Source organism: Mytilus galloprovincialis, chromosome 10, assembly GCF_965363235.1.
Source record: "Mytilus galloprovincialis chromosome 10, xbMytGall1.hap1.1, whole genome shotgun sequence".
Taxonomy (NCBI): Eukaryota; Metazoa; Mollusca; class Bivalvia; order Mytilida; family Mytilidae; genus Mytilus; species Mytilus galloprovincialis.
In genome coordinates this window covers 75,991,025-76,018,733 of record NC_134847.1, presented here as the reverse complement: position 1 = coordinate 76,018,733, position 27,709 = coordinate 75,991,025, and the positions used below count along the sequence as shown (strand labels likewise).

At 34.2% G+C, this 27,709-nt stretch overlaps 2 protein-coding genes across 2 annotated transcripts; both read left to right on the top strand.

Moving 5' to 3' along the window:
- The first annotated feature begins 1,345 nt into the window (after positions 1-1,345).
- On the top strand, positions 1,346-7,008 carry LOC143048405 (arginine kinase-like). Its single transcript, XM_076222084.1, has 6 exons — positions 1,346-1,665; positions 4,069-4,328; positions 4,621-4,769; positions 5,398-5,563; positions 5,851-6,031; positions 6,511-7,008. Exons 1-6 carry the CDS (start codon positions 1,449-1,451, stop codon positions 6,651-6,653), a joined length of 1,116 nt encoding a protein of 371 aa, XP_076078199.1. The 5' UTR covers positions 1,346-1,448; the 3' UTR covers positions 6,654-7,008.
- Positions 7,009-22,188: 15,180 nt separating this feature from the next.
- On the top strand, positions 22,189-27,418 carry LOC143049351 (uncharacterized). Its single transcript, XM_076223022.1, has 4 exons — positions 22,189-22,337; positions 24,630-24,767; positions 26,229-26,333; positions 27,240-27,418. The coding sequence occupies exons 1-4, from the start codon at positions 22,287-22,289 to the stop codon at positions 27,372-27,374; spliced, it is 429 nt and encodes a 142-aa protein (XP_076079137.1). The 5' UTR covers positions 22,189-22,286; the 3' UTR covers positions 27,375-27,418.
- The last annotated feature ends 291 nt before the right edge of the window (positions 27,419-27,709 follow it).

Below are 27,709 nucleotides of genomic sequence, written 5' to 3'. Positions count from 1 at the left end.
GATTGGTGGATATTCGGCGGTCGTTTAGCGGAAACCGGCAATAGCAACCCTACATTGTGGTCAATTTTGGTTGCAATTGAGACAGCAACCAAACGAAAACACACACTTGAGTTTGGAAATGTACTTTCCTTTAATTTTCGATTATTACGTCTTGTTTTAGAACCGAATTATCATATTCTCCAATGAAAAAAGTGCAATTATTGTTATTTTTAATCTGATTCAGACCTTTTATTCCAGTACGATCATTAAATAGAATTACCTCCTCCCTACATCAATTTTTAAAGGAGACACAGAAGTCGATATAGGCCTAGGCTCAGGGCCTAGGTCCCTTTTATGGAGACCTATATATATATATATATGATAAATGGTTAAACTTTTTACAAGCATCACTCCAAACGGTAGCTTTCTAACGTCCCCCTCTTTTCAGAATCCTGGATTCGCGCCTCAATCTAAATCATGTTTGTTTTTTGTGCTTCCTTGTGTATATGGATCTATATGGTTGGTCTATTTAGCCATAATTTTAAGCATATTTTACCCTTTATATATATCCCGGTGTTTGACCTTTAGTGTTTGAGAATTACAATTTACTACTTTTTACCTTTACTTTGGAGGCCACAATAAAACCAAAAAAAATTGTGAAATTGTGAAATAATAACTAGTAAACGTTTGTGTGTAACTTGACATTCAAACGTATACTGTGTGGTGTACACCTTGATTAAAATATTGACATACCAAAGGTCGGCTAGAGTTCAGGTGAAACATGATGAAAAAATGTAAGTGTATTTCGAAATAATAAATTATTTGAGGGTCTGGATGCAAACTCTTTCAACTTTTTTCAAGATAAACTTCAACGCTCACGTAATCTCACTTTTATTGAAAACTGTCGATGCTTTGTAGTGCTGTGTTCGGTTAATGAAATATTTTTTTTAACGCCAACCATTTTGAATAATTCAAAAGCATAAAATCCTATAATATCTATTGATTTCGCCTATAACATAAACCATATGTAGACATGTATACAAAAGATCAATACCTATCACTTGTAATATCAGATCTTTTTGAAATATTTATACAAATCATATGCTTTTGATCGCTTTTGTAAACAAGCAAATAAATTTTCAATTAATTAAAATCCATTTTTACACATACTTAGTATCGATATATATATTATTTTTTCAATATACACCAAATCCATAAATTGTCGCATTTAAACTCAGACGATAGGGTTTTTAAAATCCAAAAATCATTGCAATTGATAATTTAAAAATAATCCTCGGTTCGATTTGAATGGGCACGTCTCCAGTTCTCATATAAAAGGTGAACGTTACTAACGGCGTTTATATACACACGACCGTGTACACCACCGAAACGATCGAAATACTTGAGTAAAGCCAGCCAATCGGTGTCGCACGATCTGCACAGGAAATCCAGGGCAACTGCTATATATAATGTATAAAAATTATTGTAATCAGTTGGAACAGCAGAAACAACCTCAGCAAGAAAAAATGTCCGACCTCGCCGAATTGTGGAAGAAATTGAGTGGAGCCAAATATCCAGATGAATGCAAATCTCTACTTAAACAATGTTTAACACAGGAATTGTTTGATCAATTGAAGGATAAGAAAACTTCACTAAATGGAACTTTAGCAGACTGCATTCGTTCAGGTAAGACATTTTATCATTTCATTTTTTTCAATTAGTTCATTTTTCACTGAAAGCTAGCTAAGTTGCCATGATACATTATACATACGAAGGGACAAGTAGCATTATCGACCAATAATGTTCGATAGACTATTTAAAATTTGAAGGCTATTTAAAAACCGGCGAAAGTTATGTCAAACATGAAACAATGGGCCAGTCTTTCATCAGGAAAGAAAATTTTACAAAAATGTCTATAATTGTTTAAAATTAACAACAAAAGAACAAGAGCATTTTAATTTTTGTATATATTCTTCATTACGATATATATTTTAATTATTATTACTTTATTGAGAGTTATCACCTTGAGGGGCACATTCAAGGACATACTTTATTTTACCTATATTCATAATGCAAAACTCTCTTTCTCTATTTAGAAAATAATGTACACACAAATTGTAAGTTTTGAGAGGAAAAAGAGTGAATGTTTGGTTATTTTTTTTTTTGGGGGGGGGGGGTAGGAGGAGGGGGAGGGGAGGGTTGTTGTTTTTGTTGGAACAATTACACAATTGTAAACTATGCCCCATCAAAAGGAGGCATAAACCTTCGTTATTGTGAAAATTAGACTGAGCGTTGCGAGTCGAAAATCTGTCTTTGATCTTGTGACAAAAAGTGATGTTTTGTAGTGTATGCTCGAAAGTGTATGGTCGAAGAGATGAACGACCTCTACGTCCAACCGGCATCCGTCATTGTCCTTTTAGCTCTTGTTTTTTTACTATTGATTATCTAACAATGTGGAAATAAGAAAAATGTTAAAAAAAAAGGGTGGTGCTGAAGATGCAATGAAGCGATTGACACGTGGAATGCATCATTTTGTTTTTGAAAGAAACCTCGAAACGAAACCACCGGCCGAATAACTTTTTTTTATTCCAAAACGACCATTTAATTTGTAAATATCACAGGTGTTCGAGATGTTTTCTACTTGATCTGCTGCACGAAGTAACCCCACTTATTTTTCACAAACATTGTATTTGTTAGGGGAGGCAATCAAAGCAAGGTTATGATTTGATGTATGCCATAACGTTTAGCCAATAAACATAGGCACATTTAAATATACTATATGAGGGGGGGGAGGACAGGGGGTCCCTTCTCCCACCCCTCTTCTCCTTTCTCTTACCCCCGTTCTCCTTTCTCCTATTAGAATAAAACATCTCCTTTTGAGATATTTTTTCTTGAAATATTAGATCATTTTTTAAAAGGAGAGATTTTAGTTTTTCTCCTTTCTTCAACTTTTTCTCCTTTCTCTGAGCCTCCCTCTCCTTTCTCCGAGCCTTCCTCTCCTTTCTCCTACCCCCTTTCTCCTTTCTCCCAACCCCTTTCTCCCTGTCTCCCTTACCCCTGTCCTCCCCCTCCTATATGTCTATATCATTTAAAAAGAATACACAAATAGAAATACCAAATTGCTTGCATCTAAAGCCAGAAAACGATGACATCTTCCTCTCTAGACTCGTCCTGAACATGAATGGAATATTTGCCACTGGACGTCAAGCAATTATCAATTTATCAATCCTACATAGATAAAGGTTTTATTAAAAAAAAAGATATATATTAAATCAGTGCTAGCTACATACATAATTATAAGTATTGATTGATTGTTGGTTGCTTAACGTCCAGTGGCAAATATTTCATACATGTTCAGGACAAGGCTAGATAGAAAGATGTCATCTTTTTCTGACTTTTGGTATGAGCTATTTGACATTTCTGTTTGTGTATTCGTTTACATTATATAAACATATATATTTATTGGCAAATTTTGTTCATGCATTTCAGAACGAGAATAATGTGAACTATACTGTTGATAGATGTCAATTATTGGAAACCTATGAATAACTAATCTATTTCATCAGACGAGTTTGCACCACTCTGAGAAACTTCTATTACTGTCCTGTTGTCAAATATACAACAATGCACGTGCATGAACACTTGCCTTAGTCAAAAACTTTAACCTCGTAACTTTCTGACTTCACAATAACACATTTACATTTTCAAAAAATTGTGAACAAACTATAATGAATGGGTCTTCTGATTTTTAGGGGCAACGGTGGCCGAGGAGTTTAAGCAGACAAACAGCTATATCACTAGTCTGTTAACAATGGGGAGGGGGGGGGGGTTTGGGTGTCCAAACATCACTAGTCTGAACCCGACGTAAGGAACAGGTTCGCTCGACTTCGATCTTAAACTTTTATATAGACTTTGATTGAAATTTTCTGCCGAAATAGGCGATTCTCGCAAGTCATTCCGACTTCCCCCACAAATAAAAACTGATCGCCACGAAATAGCACAACCGCGCTGAAGGTGGCTTTAAACAAGCATCAGTCAATTAATCAATCAATAAATTGGAAATTCATTAAATATTTCATGTATTTACAGGAGCCAAGAATTTGGACAGCGGGGTCGGACTGTATGCATGTGATCCAGAGGCATACACCACATTTAAACCATTGTTCGATGCCGTCATCAAGATGTACCACAAGGTTGACACCATTAACCATCCAAAACCCGACTTTGGAGACATCTCAAAACTTGACTTCGGAGATATCGACCCCAGCGGTGAAATGATCGTATCCACCAGAGTCCGTGTCGGCAGAAGTCACGATGGTTACTCATTCCCTCCATGCTCAAACAAAGAGGTAAGTTTTCATTTAAAGCTGTCAAAACCAAATGTGAGTAGATGGAATAAGTTTTCTTAACTTTGAGTTGTATTCCCAATGGCACCGATTGTGTTAATATAACCGGGCTGAGTTTAGGCTCGTATAACATCATTACGAAAGACTTGTGCTTTTTTTATTATATAAAATTCGCATGTTCGGCATTGAAAAAAACGAGGTACATAATCATGAAGCTAGAACGTGTAACTAAATGTCGCAAAAAATTTATTCCTTTACTTTTTCTGTATTTCAATATCACTTCTTTACCCTTTAGGCAAGAATTGATATGTTGAAAAAGACTGAGGAAGCTTGTGCTACACTCCCAGGTGAGCTGGCCGGCAAAATGTACCGTCTAGAAGGCATGTCAAAGACCGACGAACAACAACTTATTGATGATCACTTTCTGTTTAAAAATGACGACAGGTAGGTTACTGAATTGTCATTTGATTTATAGCAGTCATTCAATTCATAAATAAACTATTGATTTAACTGCTGGTAAAAGCAGATTCTGTCTACGTTTCTGATTACCATGTAAATGATATGGATTGTGAAATCGTGCAGATCAGTGACCTAGTGTATGGACGTTCTGAAACCTGTCAATAGTGGATATACATTTGGGGCTTCGGAATTGGTACCCAATTTTAAGTGGATAATTTGATAACATGATTTACAAATATATTTGTTACCTTTTACAGCTTCGGTCTTGGGTTATGACGACAAGACAAGACAATATTTTATTTAAGTCTCACCTCTTCATTATATAAAACATACAAACAGTTGATAAAACAAAATCATAAGACATACAAGAGCCACTCTAAAAAGAGTTATGAGAGACTATCTAAAAAGTATATACAGTATTTACACTAAAATTAGCTATATAAAATACATTTTCTCTTAAATAAAATGTCAAAAAAATCTATTTGAATAATTTGTTTTCTATTCATTCATTCAATCGCAAATGGAAAAAAAATACAACCAAACAAGCATTGATTGCATAATTAAGTTTTTTATGTAATGTTAATGAGTACTTAATGATGTAATTATGTTTCAGAATGTTGGGTGATGCTGGAGGCTATGCAGACTGGCCTATTGGTAGAGGTATCTTCCACAACCCCAAGAAAACATTCTTAGTGTGGGTTAACGAGGAGGACCATTTACGTTTCATTTCCATGCAGATGGGTGGTAACCTCGGTGAAGTTTACAAACGATTAGTCAGCGTAAGTGTTCATGCAGTCCTATATTTAGAAGTGTTAAAACCAGGGGATAAAATGACAAAATGATCCAAGTTAGTTTAAAACGTTAGTAGCCACATATTATTAAAAATTCATGATATGCAATAAGTATTCAGTTAACTTTCAAAAACATTCTTATTGAAATCTATTGACATTTCTTTTAAAAGAAGTAGTTTACATAATGTGCCAGTATATCTATAATGGGTGTCTGGGTGTTTATTTTTTTTGTCTCTCTAAAAAAATCAAATAATCAAATATGTATTGTTTTTCAGGGCATTCAAGAATTAGAAAAGAAGCTGACCTTTGCAAAGAAGGATGGTTATGGTTACTTGACCTTCTGTCCAACTAACTTAGGAACAACATGCAGAGCCAGTGTACACATTAGAATTCCAAAACTCTCAAAGTTACCAGAGTTTAAAGAATTCTGTGAAAAACTCAATCTCCAACCCAGAGGTAGGTTTGATAACTTAATGGATGATACATACCTATACTTAAATATGGAAGCCCACATTTATATTGATTGGTCTATCTTTTTCTGTTGCCATGGTTATCTTAATTTGACACTTCAGACGAAAAATTGATTCTTGTTTATTTTCAATACATGACAAGCTTGCACCAAAACATATCGAGATTATAAAATCTTTGTGTGGAAGATAAAAAAAAGTCTAACTTGATTTTACTGTTTTGAGACCACACTCAATTTCATTGATATATTAGCACACCACCTTGATCTTAGGTTTTGTTCCAAAATATAAAAGGTTTTGTTCCAAAATATAAAAGGTTTTGTTCCAAAATATAAAAAAAAAACTGTCACTCATATCAAAACTAAGAAAGAACATTAATTAAGCAAAACAACTATCAGGATTCATTATCCTTCATTTTTTGGTTGCATTTTTGTTGGATCATGAATTAATTATTTTTTTTTACTGCAGGTATCCACGGTGAACACACAGAAAGTGTAGGTGGTGTATTTGACATTTCCAACAAACGTCGTTTGGGTCTCACTGAATATGAAGCCATCCAGGAAATGAGAAAAGGAGTAGAAGAGATCATTAAGAAGGAGAAATCCTTGTAAAGAAAACGAACTTTAGTCCCTCCATACTGTTTTTCATCCATAGTGTGTTATTAATGGGCTAGTCATGAGTGATATAATGTTCCAATCTCAGAATCCAATACAACGACGAGGATTATTGGACCCTTTTCCTAACATAGATCTTGCTCCTTGTGGGCATTCTTATAGCAGCATTTTATATGTTCTTTGTCTAGACCCAAAATATTGTGTGATATTTTTCTATTATTATTTTTTTCACTTGTTAACAAGAATGATTATTTATTGTTGTTAAATGGAAACCGACCTACTGCAACAAAATGGTTCTGGTGCAACCATTTTTCAATTAAAAAAGAGAAAAATAAAAAAATATGAAAATGTATCTGTTTTTTCATGTCGTCGCCACGAAGGAGAAATACTGCTTAACCTTTTATTCAGTCCATCTGTCCTTTGAAATGATTAAGTCATGCATAACCATGTGAAGAATTTTCACATCCATCCTTCAATCAACTGTTTTACAGAATGTACTTTTATTCGCCAACACACAATGATTATGTAATGCTTTTCCCCGCTTCTTTCTCTGGAAACAGAAATCAGAGCTTCATTAAAAAATTAGAGGAAGATGAGATAAGAAAAATATATTTTGATTCTGCATAAGTTAAATAAACAACTGAAGTTCTAATGCGCTTTTGGTGGAATATAAAAACATATACTTAAGGTTTATGAGCCCTTCTGTAGCCATTTTTGTACGAATTTTTCAAACTTCAATTGTATCAAAACTACAGATATAATGAATAATAGAGATAGGCCATATAGTACATATACTAAACGGAAACTTGATGGAAAGCATAATTATTTAATGTTTCATTGCATTTACTAGAAAAGGAGTACTGTGTGGCAAATAAACCAAGATTTTTATAGAAAATCCACAGACTTTAATACAGAGATTTTCGTTAGAAAATTTGGAACATAGATTACTCACTTGCTTTTTATACGACCGCAAAATTTGAAAAAATTTTCGTCGTATATTGCTATCACGTTGGCGTCGTCGTCGTCGTCGTCGTCGTCGTCGTCGTCCGAATACTTTTAGTTTTCGCACTCTAACTTTAGTAAAAGTGAATGGAAATCTTTGAAATTTTAACACTAGGTTTATGACCACAAAAGGAAGGTTGGGATTGATTTTGGGAGTTTTGGTCCCAACATTTTAGGAATTAGGGGCCAAAAAGGCCCCAAATAAGCATTTTCTTGGTTTTCGCACTATAACTTTAGTTTAAGTAAATAGAAATCTATGAAATTTTGACATAAGGTTTATGACCACAAAAGAAAGGTTGGGATTGATTTTGGGAGTTTTGGTTTCAACAGTTTAGGAATTAGGGGCCAAAAAAGGGCCCAAATAAGCATTATTCTTGGTTTTCGCACAATAACTTTAGTTTAAGTAAACAGAAATCAATGAAATTTAAACACAATGTTTATGACCACAAAAGGAAGGTTGGTATTGATTTTGGGAGTTTAGGTCCCAATAGTTTAGGAATTGGGGGCCAAAAAGGGACCCAAATAAGCATTTTTTTTGGTTTTCGCACCAGAACTTTAGTATAAGTAAATAGAAATCTATGAAATTTAAACACAAGGTTTATGACCATAGAAGGAAGGTTGGTATTGATTTTGGGAGTTTTGGTCCCAACAGTTTAGGAATAAAGGGCCCAAAGGGTCCAGATTTAAACTTTGTTTGATTTTATCAAAAATTGAATAATTGGGGTTCTTTGATATGCCGAATCTAACTGTGTATGTAGATTCTTAATTTTTGGTCCCGTTTTCAAATTGGTCTACATTAAGGTCCAAAGGGTCCAAAATTAAACTTAGTTTGATTTTAACAAAAATTGAATCCTTGGGGTTCTTTGATATGCTGAATCTAAAAATGTACTTAGATTTTTTATTATGGGCCCAGTTTTCAAGTTGGTCCAAATCGGGGTCCAAAATTAAACTTTGTTTGATTTCATCAAAAATTGAATAATTGGGGTTCTTTGATATGCCAAATCTAACTGTGTATGTAGATTCTTAATTTTTGGTCCCGTTTTAAAATTGGTTTACATTAACGTCCAAAGGGTCCAAAATTAAACTAAGGTTGATTTTAACAAAAATTGAATTATTGGGCCTCTGTGATACGCTGAATCTAAACATGTACTTAGATTTTTATACGACCGCAAAATTTGAAAAATTTTTCGTCGTATATTGCTGTCGTCGTCGTCGTCGTCGTCGTCGTCGTCGTCCGAATACTTTTAGTTTTCGCACTCTAACTTTAGTAAAAGTGAATGGAAATCTATGAAATTTTAACACAAGGTTTATGACCACAAAAGGAAGGTTGGTATTGATTTTGGGAGTTTTGGTCCCAACATTTTAGGAATTAGGGGCCAAAAAGGCCCCAAATAAGCATTTTCTTGGTTTTCGCACTATAACTTTAGTTTCAGTTAATAGAAATCTATGAAATTTTGACACAAGGTTTATGACCACAAAAGAACGGTTGGGATTGATTTTGGGAGTTTTGGTTTCAACAGTTAAGGAATTAGGGGCCAAAAAAGGGCCCAAATAAGCATTATTCTTGGTTTTCGCACAATAACTTTAGTTTAAGTAAATAGAAATCAATGAAATTTAAACACAATGTTAATGACTACAAAAGGAAGGTTGGTATTGATTTTGGGAGTTTAGGTCCCAACAGTTTAGGAATTAGGGGCCAAAAAGGGACCCAAATAAGCATTTTTCTTGGTTTTCGCTCCATAACGTTAGTATAAGTAAATAGAAATCTATGAAATTTAAACACAAGGTTTTTGACCATAAAAGGAAGGTTGGTATTGATTTTGGGAGTTTTGGTCCCAACAGAATAAGGGGCCCAAAGGGTCCAAAATTAAACTTTGTTTGATTTCATCAAAATTGAATAATTGGGGTTCTTTGATAAGCCGAATCTAACTGTCATGACTGTGTATGTAGATTCTTAACCTTTGGTCCCGTTTTCAAATTAGTCTACATTAAGGTCCAAAGGGTCCAAAATTAAACTTAGTTTGATTTTGACAAAAAATGAATCAGTTAGGTTCTTGATATGCTGAATCTAAAAATGTACTTAGATTCTTGATTATTGGCCCAGTTTTCAAGTTGGTCCAAATCGGGGTCCAAAATTAAACTTTGTTTGATTTCATCAAAAATTGAATAAATGGGGTTCTTTGATATACCAAATCTAACTGTGTATGTAGATTCTTCATTTTTGGTCCTGTTTTCAAATTGGTCTACACTAAAGTCCAAAGGGTCCAAAATTAAACTTAGTCTGATTTTAACAAAAATTGAAATCTTGGGGTTCTTTGATATGCTGAATCCAAAAATGTTCTTAGATTTTTTTATTATGGGCCCAGTTTTCAAGTTGGTCCAAATCAGGATCCAAAATTATTATATTAAGTATTGTGCAATAGCAAGTCTTTTCAATTGCACAGTATTGCGCAATGGCAAGAAATATCTAATTGCACAATATTGTGAAATAGCAAATTTTTTTTAATTAGAGTTATCTTTCTTTGTCCAGAATAGTAAGCAAGAAATATCTAATTGCAAAATATTGTGCAATAGCAAGATTTTTTTTAATTGGAGTTATCTTTCTTTGTCCAGAATCAACTTAAATCTTTGTTATATACAATATACAATGTATATTCACTTTTTACTACCAACTGATAAATTAAAATAATCTTTACCATTCAGTGATAACAAGCAGTTTTTTTACATCTTAATATTTTATGATGTATTTAAATGAGTAGTTATTGTTGCAAACTCCATTAGAAATTTTAATTGAGATTAGTTTTGGAATAAGGGAAAGGGGAATGTGATTAAAAAAATTGGGTTCAATTTTTCTCATTTGAAATTTCATAAATAAAAAAGAAAATTTCTTCAAACATTTTTTTGAGAGGATTAATATTCAACAGCATAGTGAATTGCTCTAAGAGAAAACAAAAATTTTAAGTTCATTAGAACACATTCATTCTGTGTCAGAAACCTATGCTGTGTCAACTATTTAATCACAATCCAAATTTAGAGCTGAATCCAGCTTGAATGTTGTGTCCATACTTGCCCCAACTGTTCAGGGTTCAACCTCTGCGGTCGTATAAAGCTACGCCCTGCGGAGCATCTGGTTGGTCCTGTTTTCAAATTGGTCTACACTAAAGTCCAAAGGGTCCAAAATTAAACTTAGTCTGATTTTAACAAAAATTGAAATCTTGGGGTTTTTGATATGCTGAATCCAAAAATGTACTTATATTTTTTATTATGGGCCCAGTTTTCAAGTTGGTCCAAATCAGGATCCAAAATTATTATATTAAGTATTGTGCAATAGCAAGTCTTTTCAATTGCACAGTATTGCGCAATGGCAAGAAATATCTAATTGCACAATATTATGAAATAGCAAATTTTTTTTTAATTAGAGTTATCTTTCTTTGTCCAGAATAGTAAGCAAGAAATATCTAATTGCAAAATATTGTGCAATAGCAAGATTTTTTTTTAATTGGAGTTATCTTTCTTTGTCCAGAATCAATTTAAATCTTTGTTATATACAATATACAATGTATATTCACTTTTTACTACCAACTGATAAATTAAAATAATCTTTACCATTCAGTGATAACAAGCAGTTTTTTTACATCTTAATATTTTATGATGTATTTAAATGAGTAGTTATTGTTGCAAACTCCATTAGAAATTTTAATTGAGATTAGTTTTGGAATAAGGGAAAGGGGGATGTGATTAAAAAAATTGGGTTCAATTTTTCTCATTTGAAATTTCATAAATAAAAAAGAAAATTTCTTCAAACATTTTTTTGAGAGGATTAATATTCAACAGCATAGTGAATTGCTCTAAGAGAAAACAAAAATTTTAAGTTCATTAGAACACATTCATTCTGTGTCAGAAACCTATGCTGTGTCCACTATTTAATCACAATCCAAATTTAGATCTGAATCCAGCTTGAATGTTGTGTCCATACTTGCCCCAACTGTTCAGGGTTCAACCTCTGCGGTCGTATAAAGCTACGCTCTGCGGAGCATCTGGTTCTATGATGTGCTAGTGTTCATTTTCTACTAAATGTTCTAACCAACCTGTAAATTCCAAAATACCTCGTGCTGAGTCACTAAAGTCGAGAGCACCCTAATAGGTGTACTTGATTTGGTTCATATTTTTATTTGTTTTAACCAATAACTACATTAATAAACTTGTTTTCAGAGAATCAATGCTAGCACTGCATGCCATAATCCTATATCTATCAGTCATCACATTGTCAAATATGAAAGTACAAGGATAAAGGCTGTGGATTTTCTATAAAATTTCCATATGTTTAGCATTGAATCAACACAAGGGTACATAATATAATCCTAGTCTTAAAAAATTAAACAATAATATGTTAATACAATGTTGAATTTCGCACACAATACAAATACTAGCAAAAGAATGAAGTAAAAGTAAAATCACAAAAATACTGAGCTCAGAGGAAAATTCAAAACAGAAAGTCCCTAATCAAATGGAAAAAAATGATAAAACACATGGAACGAATGGACAACTGTCATATTCCTGACTTTGGTACAGGCATTTTCAAATGTAAAAAAATGTTGGATTAAACCTGGTTTTATATCGCTTATCCTCTCACAAAGGTTGGAACTAGATTATATGATTAGAGATCTGGAAATTTTAGATAAATATATAAAAATTCATGAAGACATATACATCAATACTAGTCCAAATCAACCTACACATAACAAAACTCCAAACAATTCCAGGACTAAACAAGACTTATTCAAAAAGTTGAAAAATCATTTTCAGTCTTGAAATTGAGTATGTTTGTTTTGTTCATGCATCGTTGACAATGTAATGGAATTTGATGCGACTGTCATACAAGTGAGAGGTTTAGCTAGCTATAAAACCAGGTTCAATCCACCATTTTCTACATTAGAAAATGCCTGTACCAAGTCAGGAATATGACAGTTGTTATCCATTCGTTTGATGTGTTTGGACTTTTGATTTTGCCTGTTGATTTTTGATTTTCCTTTTTGAATTTTCCTCGGAGTTCAGTATTTTTGTGTTTTTACTTTTTTTTTTAGAAGACCGTTCCAAGATAATAAAAAAAACTTTTTTTACCATAACGGGTGTTCATATCCGTCTGATCTGCAAGGAGGGCTCCTTTATAGCTTTATGTTAGAGGTATTGTTCGTTGCATGCAATTTTTATTTTATTTACAGTGACAGTTTCTTCAAATCCAATATGTTGTTTTGGGAGCATGTTTAAAAGTCCGACGCATTTTTCCTACGAATCCAGTATGTTTTGTTGGGAGCATGATTTAGTCTGACGGAAATGAGTGATCGCGGCAGCAATCTGCAAGTCTGTATTGCATACTATACAATTCTATTCTGCACTATCCCTTTTTGAAGTTAAAAGAATGTTCAATGTTTGTCATGCCTCAGGTTTTAAATATTTATTTACTCTTACGATGTTGATATTTTGTTGAAAGCATGCGTGGTTGTAATAAGACAATTTTATTGCCGTTCATACTGATTGTATGTTCACCTCCGATTTCAATATCCAACCAGCATAGCTTAGAAATTTTATTTTAAAAGTCAATTGTGAAGGCATTTGATTTTAACATTTGCCGACATGTTGAAACTGGTTGAATCCGTTTTTTTGCATTTGGTGATCGTAATTCCGTTCTTATTTCTTCAAAAAAAAAAGAGTTAAATAACAAAACTATAGAAGCTTTAAAGTTTGATAACGCAATATAACCATAGACACACATAATATTGATGCATCAGTAATTAATCGGACCCTTACCAACCCTGTATTCCGGCAATTAGTCTCCAATGTAACAATATTTTTTTTATTGTTACATTTCGGAATCCATGTATAAACCGTAGCCAGTGCCAATTGAAAAAAGAACCTGGCAACGGTAATTGCCCTATGTGGTTTTTATTTCTGTGATGCAGAGTAAACCACAACAGTCAACCATTTCATGATTTCGTCCGTAAAACTTTAGAAGGAATGACTGTCGACGGTAAAAGATTTATTTAAAGTGGTGGTAACGTGAAGTGACTGTTAGGCATAAATGGGAGACAACTCTAGAGATAAATTTGTCTTTTCCAATTTCCGTGCAGTAAAAAGTTCATTTGAGCAAAACTGGTTGTCTGACACACACTAATCAAGCTAGTCCTATAAAATATTCAATTTTTAACGTTTTTATACTTATATTCTCGGGTGGCACATTTAGAAGGGTGCCCAGTATCGAAAAAGACGTCTAGTTAACGAGTTTAAGTTAACGGATAACACACGGCTATTGTTATATGCAAATTATTGGAAAATCATTATATTTTCCAATCATGAATGTCGTCGAAAATTTTGTGGTTTCTTAGGGTACCCTAAAATACCTCCTCATACAGGCCTTCTTCAACACGAAAATTTTTTATAATTATTGCTTTCTGAGTTATTTGTTCAAATGATACTTATCATTTAGCTTAAACATTAAATTTATCATATAACGAAAGCTTAAGAGATTTATATAATTTAAGTATAAGTATTTCATGATTTTATTTTTTTAGCTGAAATTTACCACATTTTGAACGAAAGAAAATTTATTGCGTGTTACTTTCACGGGACTGTTACTCTGATTACACCAATAAGACATGTTTCATATGTGTGCCAAATATCTTTCGTGTAATGCTAATCAGTGAGAAGAAAATAGCAATTTAAAACACAAATTTAGTGATAATTCTGCCTGGATTCAAACACGCCTTTCTCGTGCCGTTAATCGTTTTGTAGCTTTAAATACACTATCAGGTCATTAAATAGGAAAACTGTCACTAACATAAACTCTTTTTGGCATGTTGTATGGTCGATTTGTATTTTTTGAATAGTCCAGTTGATTGGAAAATCGTTGTTTTGTTTTAGGAAATATTTTTGTTGTTTTTTATACCTTTAATTGATTTTTTGTTGTAGTTTTGTTATAATTGTAATATAGCCGTGTGTTATTCCGTTAAGGCAAATCGATAAAATTTGTTGATTGGACACCCTACTAATATAACATACCTGGTTTGTTGTATCCAACATTCCGGTAACCAGTAAGGTTTGAAGTTTTATAGCTATAAATACGTTACCATCATAAATTCTGAGTGTAACCCCAATTGCGTCATAGGTCAGATGGAAAATCCCAACTAAAAATAAACGTACTCTCACTGGTCCGGACATATACCCCTGTTTGCCCATATTCTTCCATTCAATTTCCATCTGCGACATCGGTCACACGTGCACATCAAGTTTTACAGATTCAACAGAGAAGTGTTTAGTTTTTTGAATAGCTTAATTGCTTTTCATATATATTGTGTATTTTATTGGAAATATATTCCCTTGTTTTGTTTAAATTTCTAAACAAATTATTTGTGTTTTTGACTAAAGTAAAATTTATTATGGACTTTAATTTGAATAGTCCGTATGTAAGTATTCCTGGTTCGGACTATCTCTTAGATGGGTCACTACCCTTAAGTCCCCCCCAAACTACCAGTACATTGACCGGAGTTTCGACAACGGTGTCTGGTATTGCTACCTATCCGACCCTTTCACAAGGTTCGGCCATGCATTTTGGGGGGGGTACCTACGTCAACTTCGGTGACTCATACTTTATCTAGGTCTGTTAATTCAGCGGGTACTATTAGTTCTGTCCCAGGTACAGCTATGGGCTTGAACTTGCCAGGTTCTAGACCCCCATTATCCTATTGTGGGTATATGCTTCCCAACACGGGCACACAACCTTTACCCTCATGGTCTCAGCCACCTTGGCCACAGTCTTACCCTTATGGTGGGTTTATGCCAAACCAACCTGGTTTTTGGCCTTATAGGGACAATTTCTATGGTCCCCCTTCTGGGGTAGTTACTGCACCACCTTTAGCTCCTGCTCTACCCGTAGCAGTATCTTTGACTTCTGCAGTAGCTCCTTCTACCACCGTACCTGACTCTCAAGCTTCTAGTTCTTCTCATGGTACTCAGGTTTCTGATCATGCATCACCTTTGGATGGTTTACAGAAGTTACTTTTAGACTTTGGTGAGTCTTTCAAGGCTGAATTTAGTACTCTATCCAGTCGTATGACTCTACTGGAAAATAGAGTTTCTTCTCATCAACCTTCTCCAGCTAAGTCTGTAGAATGTGATGAGAGGGAGGATGACGAGCTTTCTGTTTCCCCTGGGAGTCATGAAAGGGCTTTCCTCACTGATGAGGATGTTGAAAGTTCTTCTTCTCCCAAGGTATCGAAGACGGCCCCTGAGCCTTCTTCTAAGTCAGCTCAACAACCTCCCACCAAGGAGACTGAGGATCCTCCTTCCTTGAAGGATCTTAGGGATAAGGTGTATACCTTGATGAGGGATGAAGCACATATCCCTTTTCTCTCTCCTTCCAAGCCGAAGAAACCTTCTTCAACTTTTGAAGCTTCCTGTGGTATTTCTCAGGATACTGTGACTTCTCACAATTCTTTTCCTGAATCTGGCCATATGACTTTTGCTTTACAATTTATTAATGAAGGTATCGCTAATTCTGCTAGTGAAAAGGTTGCTAATAACAATATCTCAGGATTTGGAATGTCATCCTTTTCTGATCAGGTTAAGTACAAGGATTTTGATATCTTTGATTCTTCACTGGGTAGACTTGTTCCCAGTTGTGACAAATCTATGTCATCTTTATTGGGAAAAAAGCCAGTAGATGGTCTTCGTCTCACTCAACCTGTTTGGTCAAAGACTGAGAATCTCCTTCGTAGTGCTTCTCAAGTTCTTGGCACAGCCGAACATTTTCTAGCTGCAACCGGACATTTGCTTAACAGCGAAGATTCGGTTGTTCCAGCAGAAGTACGATCCTTCTTACTTCAACTGGATAAAGCTTTAGGTTCATCTCAGTTGCTTTTAATGGGTTCTATTGCTAATTGCACCCTATCTAAAAGAGCAGAGTTTCTTGAAAACATTTCTATCGCTGAGCCTTTGAAAGATTCTTTACTGAAATCTCCACTCTCTGACAAGATGTTTGGTTTACCCTTACAGCGGGTTCAAGAGGAACTCAGCAAAAACCCTCCTCCAGTCAAAGTTAGTGTACAAGTTACTAATGGCAAGAGGTCGGTTAATGCTACATCTAGTTCTAATAGTACTTCTGCTTCAGGTGGTCCTCCTTCTTCTGCTAAGAAAAGGAAGAATAACTACGGCAAACCGCAGAACAAACCCAATAACTCAGGAAAAAGCTCAGGTAAGCCTTCTGGTGGTTTTAAGGGTTCCAAGAAACCTGGGTCTAGTACCTAGGTTCTTGCCCCCTCGTACGTTATTGACAGCTTCCCCAGGGGAAAATTTACAACAAGTTCCTCAAAAATCAATACCAGTAGGGGGGAGGTTAAGTTTTGTCCTAAATCAGTGGAAGAAAATTACCTCAGACTGTTATGTGCTGTCAATAATTCGAGGGGGATTAACACTTCAGTTCAAGAACCCACCTCCTCTATCTGCAGTTCCAATAAGTTTGTCTCATACACAAGACCCAGTCAAGTGTCAACTTCTATCAGTAGAAGTGGACACTATGTTACAAAAAGCTGCAATAGAGGAGGTGTCGATCTTAACTCTGTCTCCGGGATTTTATTCCCGTCTTTTTCTGGTTCCAAAGAAGACTGGAGGAATGAGGCCAGTCATAGACCTATCTATTCTGAACAAATTTCTTATTGTTCCCCACTTCAAAATGGAAACAAACAGATCCATCAGGGCTTCAATCCTACCAGTAATGTGGACTACTTCTCTGGATCTTTCAGACGCGTATTTCCACATTCCCATTTCCAAAACTTACAGGAAATACCTTCGCTTCGTTTGGAACAACAAAGTTTTCCAGTTCAAGGCTCTCCCTTTTGGCCTGTCTACAGCCCCTTTGGCTTTTACCAAAATCATGCAGGCAGCTATAGCTCACCTACATTCCCTGTCTATTCAGATTCATTCCTATCTGGACGATTCCCTTCTCAAGGAATTTTGCCCAATCAAATTGAGGGTTCAGACAGACTTGGTCATCAATTGTTTTCTGTCCCTAGGCTTCCTTATCTCTTGGAAAAAGTCAGAGATAATTCCGTCTCAAGACTTTGTTTTCCTGGGAGAACATTTCCTAACCAGTGTAGGCCTAGTCCTCCCACCAGAGGAGAAATTTACAAAACTATGTCAGAAAATACATTTATTCCTGACGGTTCAATCAGTCACAGCACGTCAATTTTTGCAACTTCTGGGTCTATTGAACTCTCTGGCAGATGTAATTCCATTGGGACGACTTCACATTCGTCCGCTTCAGTTTTATCTGCACAAGTTATGGATTGCAGCTTCACAAGAATGGGAAGCATTGATTCCAATCACTCAGCCTTTATTTCCACACCTTCAATGGTGGTTAGTACGGGAAAATGTAATGAGGGGCCTATGTCTGTCCCCTCAAGTTCCCAGTCTAACATTATTCACAGATGCCTCCACCCTCGGTTGGGGAGCATATCTGGAGGGGCTTACAATCTCGGGAGTCTGGAGTCCAGATCTTTTGGAAGAGCATATCAATGTATTGGAAATGAAAGCAGTTCTGTTTGCACTGAATCATTTCCAAATGTCTCTAAAGAATCAGTCTGTCATTCTGGCCACGGACAACACAACAGTTGTAGCTTATCTCAAGAATCAGGGAGGAACTCATTCACCTTCTCTTTATCAGATAGCCAGAGACATTCTCCTTCTGTGTTTTCAACTCCAGGTTCATCTAGTGGTGAGACATATTGCGGGGCACCTCAATATTCTAGCCGACACTCTATCCAGATCCCTTGCTCCAGTAAACACGGAGTGGGAACTACTTCAAGTAGTTTTCAAAGCTGTGACTCTTCATTGGGGGTCACCTCAGATAGATCTGTTTGCGACCAGTCTCAATCACAAACTTCTAACATTTGTGTCTCCGGTTCCAGATCCAAAATCTTTTGCGGTAGACGCAATGAGCCTATCTTGGAAAGGAATGTTCGGGTACGCCTTCCCTCCTTTCAGGTTTCTCTCCCCAGTACTTCAGAAAATAGCAGGGGAAAATTGCAAGATCATAGTTATTGCTCCAGCATGGCCAAAACAGTCTTGGTTTCCAGACCTTCTGCGCCTATCATGTGCTTGTCCTCTAGTTCTACCTCTGAGACCAGACCTTCTGTCTCAAATCAAGGGCAAGGTTCTTTATCAAAATCCAGAAAAACTTCATCTACACGCCTGGCTTCTCTCAGGGTTAGCCTCAGAAAGAGAGGTTTTTCTGAAGGAGCAACCAAGCATCTCACAAAGTCTGTCAGAGACTCCACTAGCATTGTCTATGATGCAAAATGGTCAATCTTCTCAGATTGGTGTAGTGAGCGGGAAATTGATCCTTTCCAAGTCACTGTACAACAATTAGCAGACTTTCTAGTTTTTCTTTTTGAATCCAAAGGATTATGTCCCTCTACTATTAAGGGATATAGATCAGCTATCTCAAGAACTATTCATATTTCTGGTGGCCCAGATTTTGGAATCAATGAGCATATTTCTCTTTTGGTTCGTAGTTTTAGTCTTGAAAGACCAAGACAAAAAACTTTAGTTCCTAAGTGGGACCTTGGACTAGTTTTATCCTTTTTAAAACTTCCTCCTTTTGAACCAGCAGAAACAATAGATTTAAGGTTTCTTTCCTATAAATGCTGTTTTCTTTTAGCTTTGGCTTCTGGACGGAGAAGGAGTGAAATCCATGCCTTCTCTATTTCTGATGCTTGCCTTCGATTTAACAGGGATAAATCTTCTGTTACTCTTTTAACGGATCCTGCTTTTTTGGCAAAGAATCAGATTCCAGATAAGGGTGCAGAACCAGTTGTGATTCCTGCACTCCCTAGCGATTCTATTTCTGTACTTTTATGTCCAGTAAGAATCCTATCTATTTATCTGGAAAGAACGTGTAGTTTACGTTCTGTTTCTAACTCAAGACTCTTTATTCCTATTAAAAAAGGAATCTCAGATCTTTCTGTTAAAACTATTTCTACTTGGATATGCAAATGCATATCTTTAGCTTATGGTTCTTCTAAGGCAGAACTTTTAAATAGTTTTAATGTTAAAGCTCATGATGTTAGGGGTATCTCTACATCCTGGGCTCTGTTTAACAGTGCATCTTTAGAAGAGGTACTGTCTGCAGGTTTCTGGAGAAATGAGAACTCTTTTATATCTCACTACCTCCAATCTATGGCTACTTTTGCCGAAAGTTTATACTCTCTTGGACCTATAGTTTCAGCACAAAGATTGAACTTTCCTCCTGTTTCTTCTGTTACAGGGGATTCAGCTTTACGTTAGATTCTGTTACTCAGAATTTATGATGGTAACGTATTTATAGCTATAAAATATTCAAATTTTAAAGTAAATTTGGATTTTATTAGATAAATACTTACCATCATAAATTATAGGTCCCACCCACCTCCCCTTCATCCCCTTTCCTTATGTTTCTGTCTTGAGGAAATTGAATGGAAGAATATGGGCAAACAGGGGTATATGTCCGGACCAGTGAGAGTACGTTTATTTTTAGTTGGGATTTTCCATCTGACCTATGACGCAATTGGGGTTACACTCAGAATTTATGATGGTAAGTATTTATCTAATAAAATCCAAATTTACTTTAAAATTTGAATATTTAAGTAATCATGGTAATGGTATATTGATCCCACCCCATGCAATTTTTTTAAATTCAAACAAATATATATATAAAATGGCCTGGATCGGAATGAAGCCCCGCCCCGCCGCCTTCCCGATTTTCATTGATTATGTTTAATTATAATCTTCTGGAGATAAAATTGTATTGGACATGATGAATTATTTTCCACTGGACTCTAAGCAAACATCAATCAATTGTACTCTGCTAAGATATTAGAATTCTGAAAGTGATTAACCGTGTCCCATGTATTTTAGATTTGTTTGCTGTCATCGAAATATGAAATTTACGGTTAATTTCACGAATAGACAAATACAAACATTGCATGATATACAGATATTTATACGATATGTTCTTTTTTTTCTTTCTAAATGTAATAATGAAGGTTGGGGTCCTTGCATTGCTGTAATAAATTCACATGTAAAATAACATCACAATCAAAGAAAATTTCGTACGAACAATACAAATATTTAGGACCTAATTTCTATTTCCAAAAAAAAAAAAACGATAGACATCATTATCTCTTACAGTGACTTGACTGTTAGTGTTGCTATTCACCAATTGCAACTCATTCAAAATTTTGACCCAATTGCAATTTGTTTTATTAAATCAAATTGTTCAACTGGTCAAAAATTTGAACAAACTGTTCAGCCAAAATGTGAAAGTGCAAAGTGATAAAATAAATCATACTTACAATCCTATAAGTCTGTAACTCCACTGTATTGATGTATTTCCTAAATCAGTCTATCAATCTGTATAGTTATATTATTGCCATTACCATACTAAAGGTGAACTGTTTTATTTTGAATTGCTATAAAAATGTCAAAACTAAGCTTTTATAGAGTTTTTCTTTCGAAAAGTATTCTATATTTATAAGAATCACACACTATGTGAATAAAAACATTTCATATTCAGTAAAATATTTGAAATTGCAATATGTTTGTAGGAAGGGGAGATAATCGCTTTTTGGTTTCAAAAAGTCTTTATTCAAAAGAATAGTATTTTAGGTTATCTCCCCAAGGAAGCATTTTGTTATTTCATACATATTTTACTGAATATGAAATATAAATCAACATGCAGACATCTTATGCAGTCAGGTATTTCACATCCAATCTTTTATGGTAATATTCTTTACAAACGCACAAAAATATCGGCATTCACCTCAAAAGATAGCCAAACCTTTAAACCGACTTCTTCAGAAGGGATATTATAGTTACAATACTATTGTCATTAAGGATTGCATACTTTGGAATCAATATTGATTCACTCGTGGGTCGCGCGTTGCATCGGATATCATCATTTTTATTATAAAACCAGTTGCTGTTCTCATATATTTTATGATGGTATGATACTAAACCCCTAACAGGAGGGATTATGCTTGATGTTCATAGGATGAAGACATAATATTTCAGTCAGTTTAATGGAGGTCTGGAGCTGGCATGTCATTAACTGCCAGTATCCCTTTGTTAATTTATGTATCATTGACATTTTGCTAAGTTTCTATTGTTATCCATTCGGACTGTAACTTCTTTTAAACTGAGTTTTACTGTGCGCATTGCTGTTTGTGTTTTTTATTCTACATTTGCTAGAGGTATAGGAGGAGAGTTGAGATCTCACAAAACATGTTTAACTCCGCCGCATGTTTGCGCCTGATCCAAGTCTTGAGCCTCTGGTCTTTGTTAGTCTTGTATTTTTTAAAAGTTTTAGTTCATTTATATGTTTTGGAGTTTAGTATGACGTCCATTTTCACTGAGCTAGTACAATATGTTTAAGAAGCCAGCTGTGGGGTTTTCTCTCTGAGTTGAAGACCCATTGAGAGAGAGTACTTATAGACTATAGACGTCAGATTGTGTTAGATAAGCAGTATATTTACATATAATTATAAGGTGTATGCGGTCCATGAGATAAGCTAGACTAAACGTGAAACATAGTTCCATACAATGACAACCAAATATTTGTTTGGATTAACATTTGTAATTTTATTAATACAGGTATGAGATTTACAAATTAGAGGTATATATGTCGTCTGATATACATTATCTTCATTTTTTGTTTTATTTTATAGCTAATGATATGGTTTTAGTTTTGGTCGTTATAATGACCAAATTATGAAGGTCGTGGTGGCCTGTGGTTGTTTACATCTTTGTCCTATGGTATTTTGTAACTGGTTGTCGCATTGTTATTTATTCTATGTCTTATTACTCGATCACTGCTGCATATATACACACTGAATGTAATAAGAAGCGTTGTTATAAAGATGTTTTGAACGATTAAATTGTAGATGGTGTCACCTTAATGCTACATAATTTTATATACTGGAAATTTACTGGCATAATGATTGATAAAAGCATCGTCGATACCGAATCAATAGAAACATGCAGTTGATTTTTTATCAGAACAATAAATTATCAATTAAGTTGAAGTTGAATATCATTATTTTTGCTGGATTTTCTTGATGTAAACCAAATCTTATCAGCTCCTTCACACACGAACATTCAATTTGTCTCAACTAACTAACTTCGGTTTTTCACAGTTTTTTTTACAACTTATATATAGGCTCACCGAATCAACAACAGCGTATCCATAATTCGTTTAGTGTTATTTGTTAACTACCTACCTACCTAAGTCTACCTAAGTGTATCCAAACGCAGCTAGAGATCAGCTTGCTCTATATTGGCTCTATTTTACTGTCACTATCACCTTTAATTACTGTGCTACTACCTCCGATCGTGAAGTTGTAATCTACTGTGTAGTCAGAAATCATAGGATGTTCTTTCCAATATTTATTTACTCTTCGTTCGAATGTTTTAATGTTTTTGGCCGTTACAATTGTCTCGGGAAAACCGTTCAAGACTTCCACTTGTTAACAGATGGTTCAAAATTAAAGTAAAAAAAAAAAGAAAAGAATATACCTGTCATAAATTGCAAACATATTGTCATTTATACCGGCAAACTAATTTAAAGCTGATAAAAATGGGCAAATAATGAAAGAAGATATTTGTTTATGGATCTTTATGCATTTCATAAGTATTCTTTTACGTACCAGAAGATTTACACGGTCATGCATAGAAAGGAAATGGAAAATGTATAAAATATTAAAATTTAGATTCATATTCAATGTCTATTTTACATTAAAAAAAAATAAGAAGTAACCAATAGAATCAGAATGATAATTATTTGTTGACACATAAAACAATAAAATTAATTAAAAACAAAGTCAATGTAAATGATTACTACGTGAAGCAATTTATTTTATTATACTTCATGTCAAAATGCCAGATTTTGATTGGCTAATACGAGGGTGTCAATTTACTGTGTTACCCTTCATGGAGACGCTTGATCAAGTGTGCGCTTTATTAAACACGACTCTATCCTATGACAAATACTCTATCACCCTTCACAGAGACGCTTGATCAAGTGTGCGCTTTATTAAATACAACTCTTATCTTATGTCAAATACTCTATTACCCTTCACGGAGACGTTTGATCAAGTGTGCGCTTTATTAAATACGGATGGTTATGGACAAGATGTAATAGTTTATTACTTTGAATTTTAAATTTAATCGACATTAATAACAGAACATTCAGTATAATAAAGTAAATAACACATATCTGAGAGGGTGATAGAGCAGATTGTTACCCCTCGAAAAGACATTGTCAACCTCGGCTTCGCCTCAGTTGACAATGTTTTCTCGGGGTAACAATCTGCTCTATCACCCTCTCAGCTATGTGTTATTTATATAATGTTTTTTTCTTTGTATACATTGGTTTAAATAATTTTACTTTCTATTTTTATATCCTTGTTGGAAAACTTGATATGTACACATGTTCAAAAAGTAAAATCACAAAAATACTGAACTCCGAGGAAAATTCAAAACGGAAAGTCCATAATCAAATGGCAAAATCAAATGATAAAACACATCAAACGAATGGACAACAACTGTCATATTCCTACCTTGGTACAGGTATTTTCAAATGTTATTTTCTCCTGAGGGAGTTGACAACATGAGTATAAGCAAAATTGTAAAATTCAATGAACTCGAATTTTACAGACATAATGTACATGTATTAAAAAGCATGCCAAAACCGATGTCCTGACTACATGGCTTATAATTTTACCTTCGAGTTTTAGATATGACAAAAACAAATCGATTATTGCTACACTTCCTTGAGTAAAATCCCCTTATGGTATTTAGCAATTTTAGCAACGCACAATAAGGCGAATGTTATGAGAAATTATGAAAAGGAAGAAACTTTTAGAATAATATTTATTTATTTTATAGTATGTTTCCTCCTCTGCAACAACACAGACTACATTGAAGAGTACCTTGACGCATCCCACCACCCGTAAGCCTAGGCCTACTCCAGAACCTCAACTGTATGACGATATTTATTTCACGTACTCCAAATGGTCAGCAGAGGTATTACTCGGCTAATAATCTTAAAATCAAATATTTAAAAGAACTTTTTGAATGTAAAATAGGTTGAGAATAAAATTCCCTAATAAACCCTACTGAAGACCAACAAAGATTCTTTTATGGTAACAAAAACACTGAAATAACAACAGGGACATATGAGTATCAATAAATATCATTTTATAAAAAAGCTGTTAAAAATATCCGAACAAGAAAAACCATGAATGGACAATACCGTATCAAAGAATGGTCAAAATTAATGAAAAAATGGTTAAAAGTCTGCTGATTTCAATTTGTCATGATTCTTAAAATCTAAGAAACGCTTACAGCCACCTCTGACATATGACTATGCACAATTTCTGTTTTCGTTTCCAAAAATCATTTTACAGATTCTGTATAGTGTGGCTCGGTATACTGTTAAGCAACTTATTTACGTGTGTAGCCCATTTTGCGGCAATTTTATTTCTCAATTTTCAAATACTTCACGTAATTTGATAAGGAATGATTCAATTTTGACATGATCGCATTATTTTTCTACTCTCGAAAATAAACCGGTGGTAAAATAAGTTAGTGTACAGTAATCAACATTAGATTCGCTCTAGGACTTACTTTGGAAAAATCTATTTTTGAAGGGATAAGAACATTCAACCATCACAATTCTTACAGGTTATCTTTGAGCGTGATGAGAACATGACAACTTTAAGGTGGTACCTAACACCTTAACTAAAATTAATTTGGCTCGTTTAATTTTCTTAAAATTTTGACAAACGGTATTTGCTTTGAACCTTTGACAAAAATATAAAAATTTCAAAAAATTTGAACAAACCGTTTAAGGTGGTACCGAACACTTTAACTAAAATTAATTTGGCTCGTTTAATTTTCTTAAAATTTTGACAAAGTATTTACATTGATCCTTTTACAAAAATATAAAAAAATCAAAAAATTTGAACCAACCGTTTTATCAGAAAAATTACACTGGTTATATAGCAGTTTGACAAACACTTATTTTGATCATTGCAAAGCTTAATATCCCCTTAACAACACAACGTAATTAAAACGTTTAGCTGATTTTACAGAGTTATCTCCCTGTAGTGTTAGGTACCACCTTAATCAGAAAAAATACACTGGTCATATAGCAGTTTGACAAACACTTATTTTGATCATTGAGAAGCCTAATATTCCCACGAGAACACAACGTTACTAAAACGTTCTGCTGATTTTAAAGAGTTATCATCCTGTAGTGTTAGGTACCACCTTAATTCGGATTTGATGTGACCAATTCGACAAGCAATAATTTCAAATTTGCCCAAACATAGAAAGGTGACATGCAGTCAACAATCAGATAATACAAGCGGATTGAAAAAAGTATAAACAGTTACAAAATAAGAAATGATAGATTGGTGGAGTATATACAGTGATTGAATACAAAAACGTTCTCTTTTAAATGAAATATTGTTTCCTTTACAGCATTTACTGATCGCATGGTTTCACCATAAGGATTGTTACGCAATGCCATTGTCTGAAACTGACATACAAACTATTCAAACAACAGATGGTTTAACCAAATTTGAGGTAAAGAATCAATAAAAAAACAGGTTAACAAATATTCCTAATTATTAATACTCGATGATGGTATACCATCATGTTTTACTCTTCTCTAGAGTTTTTTTTGTGTTCGTATAAGGGATTATATTTTTTCGGTACACATGGAAAATAGATGAATATCTTTGAAATATAATATGTTTTGAAAAAAACAACGTACGAAAAAAATACAGCACTATCCATATACTAGTATTTATTCATAAGAAAAACACACATATTTTGAATTTCCAATGAATTTGTATAAATAAGATAGTTGTAAAGAAAGATGTGGAATATAATCTGTGGTCATCTATCAAACGTATATTCCATAAAGGTCCACCAATCAATGATAAGGTTCGAAAATATAAGAATAGATATTATTAGCTTAACCACAAGAACCCTTGGTTTTGTAGTCTACCTTTAATAAGCAAAAAAAAAAAAATGAGAAAAAATGATAGGAAATATAAGAGAGAGACAAACTTCGCTAAAGTAAATGAAAATGGTGCTTACTTCGTGATAAAAAAAAATGTTATACTCCGGACAACTTTAGATAAAAGGAAATGTAAAATATCGCTTTTTTGCACAGTACAATCATCAATCACGAATTTGTAAAGCCGAAGGAAGAAATCATTAAAGGAAATTATTTGGAATTAGTTTGACAACTGCTGTAATGGTCTCACTGAATGAATATAGAAACAAATTGTCATAAAAGTAATAGCAAAAGAGGTATAAAAATATACCTGCTGTGACAATTTCATACCAACCAATGTGAGTCATTGCATTTCAATCCTGATGTTGATATAAAATATATAAATCTCAATTATTTTTTTTGTTAATTCATTTAAATGAATATGTAGCAAGCACTTATCAGAGCACTGTCCTTTGTTTTAATTTCAGATTTTTATGCTTGGTCAAATAAGAAGCAACAATTACTATCTATGGTCAGCTGACGATCTTGAAGTTCGAATCCAGTCATGGGGACAGCAATGTAGAAAAGCCGGCGGGAAGGTGTACAGAGTTTACGCAGTTTAGAGAAAATTATTCATTCTTCTGAATATATGATGAAACGCTTCTTATTTTGGTGTTATAGTTATTACAATCTTAATTCGAATGGTAATGGTTGGTCTCATCTTTTTAATTAATCTCAGTGTTTGAATAATAACATTTATTAAATATACCAAAAATCTTTTTAAGTATGAACAATGTAATTTCGTCTCCTAGTGGACTTGTATAAAAACTCTTGATTTATGTGCCATTTACACAAGTTTTCCCGATTCCAAATCAGAGAGAATATATAAAAGTAAATACGATGTTAAGCTGACCCTAGTTTATCAATGAGAGAGAAACAAGAAAAATTAAACGACAGT

Coding starts and splice junctions, on each gene's coding strand:
- LOC143048405 (XM_076222084.1), top strand. CDS start 1,449: ATGTATAAAAATTATTGTAATCAGTTGGAACAGCAGAAACAACCTCAG. Junction 5,564..5,850: donor TTTACAAACGATTAGTCAGC/GTAAGTGTTCAT, acceptor ATTGTTTTTCAG/GGCATTCAAGAATTAGAAAA. Junction 6,032..6,510: donor ACTCAATCTCCAACCCAGAG/GTAGGTTTGATA, acceptor TTTTTACTGCAG/GTATCCACGGTGAACACACA.
- LOC143049351 (XM_076223022.1), top strand. CDS start 22,287: ATGACAACCAAATATTTGTTTGGATTAACATTTGTAATTTTATTAATA. Junction 22,338..24,629: donor TTGTAATTTTATTAATACAG/GTATGAGATTTA, acceptor TTTATTTTATAG/TATGTTTCCTCCTCTGCAAC. Junction 26,334..27,239: donor ATGGTTTAACCAAATTTGAG/GTAAAGAATCAA, acceptor TTTTAATTTCAG/ATTTTTATGCTTGGTCAAAT.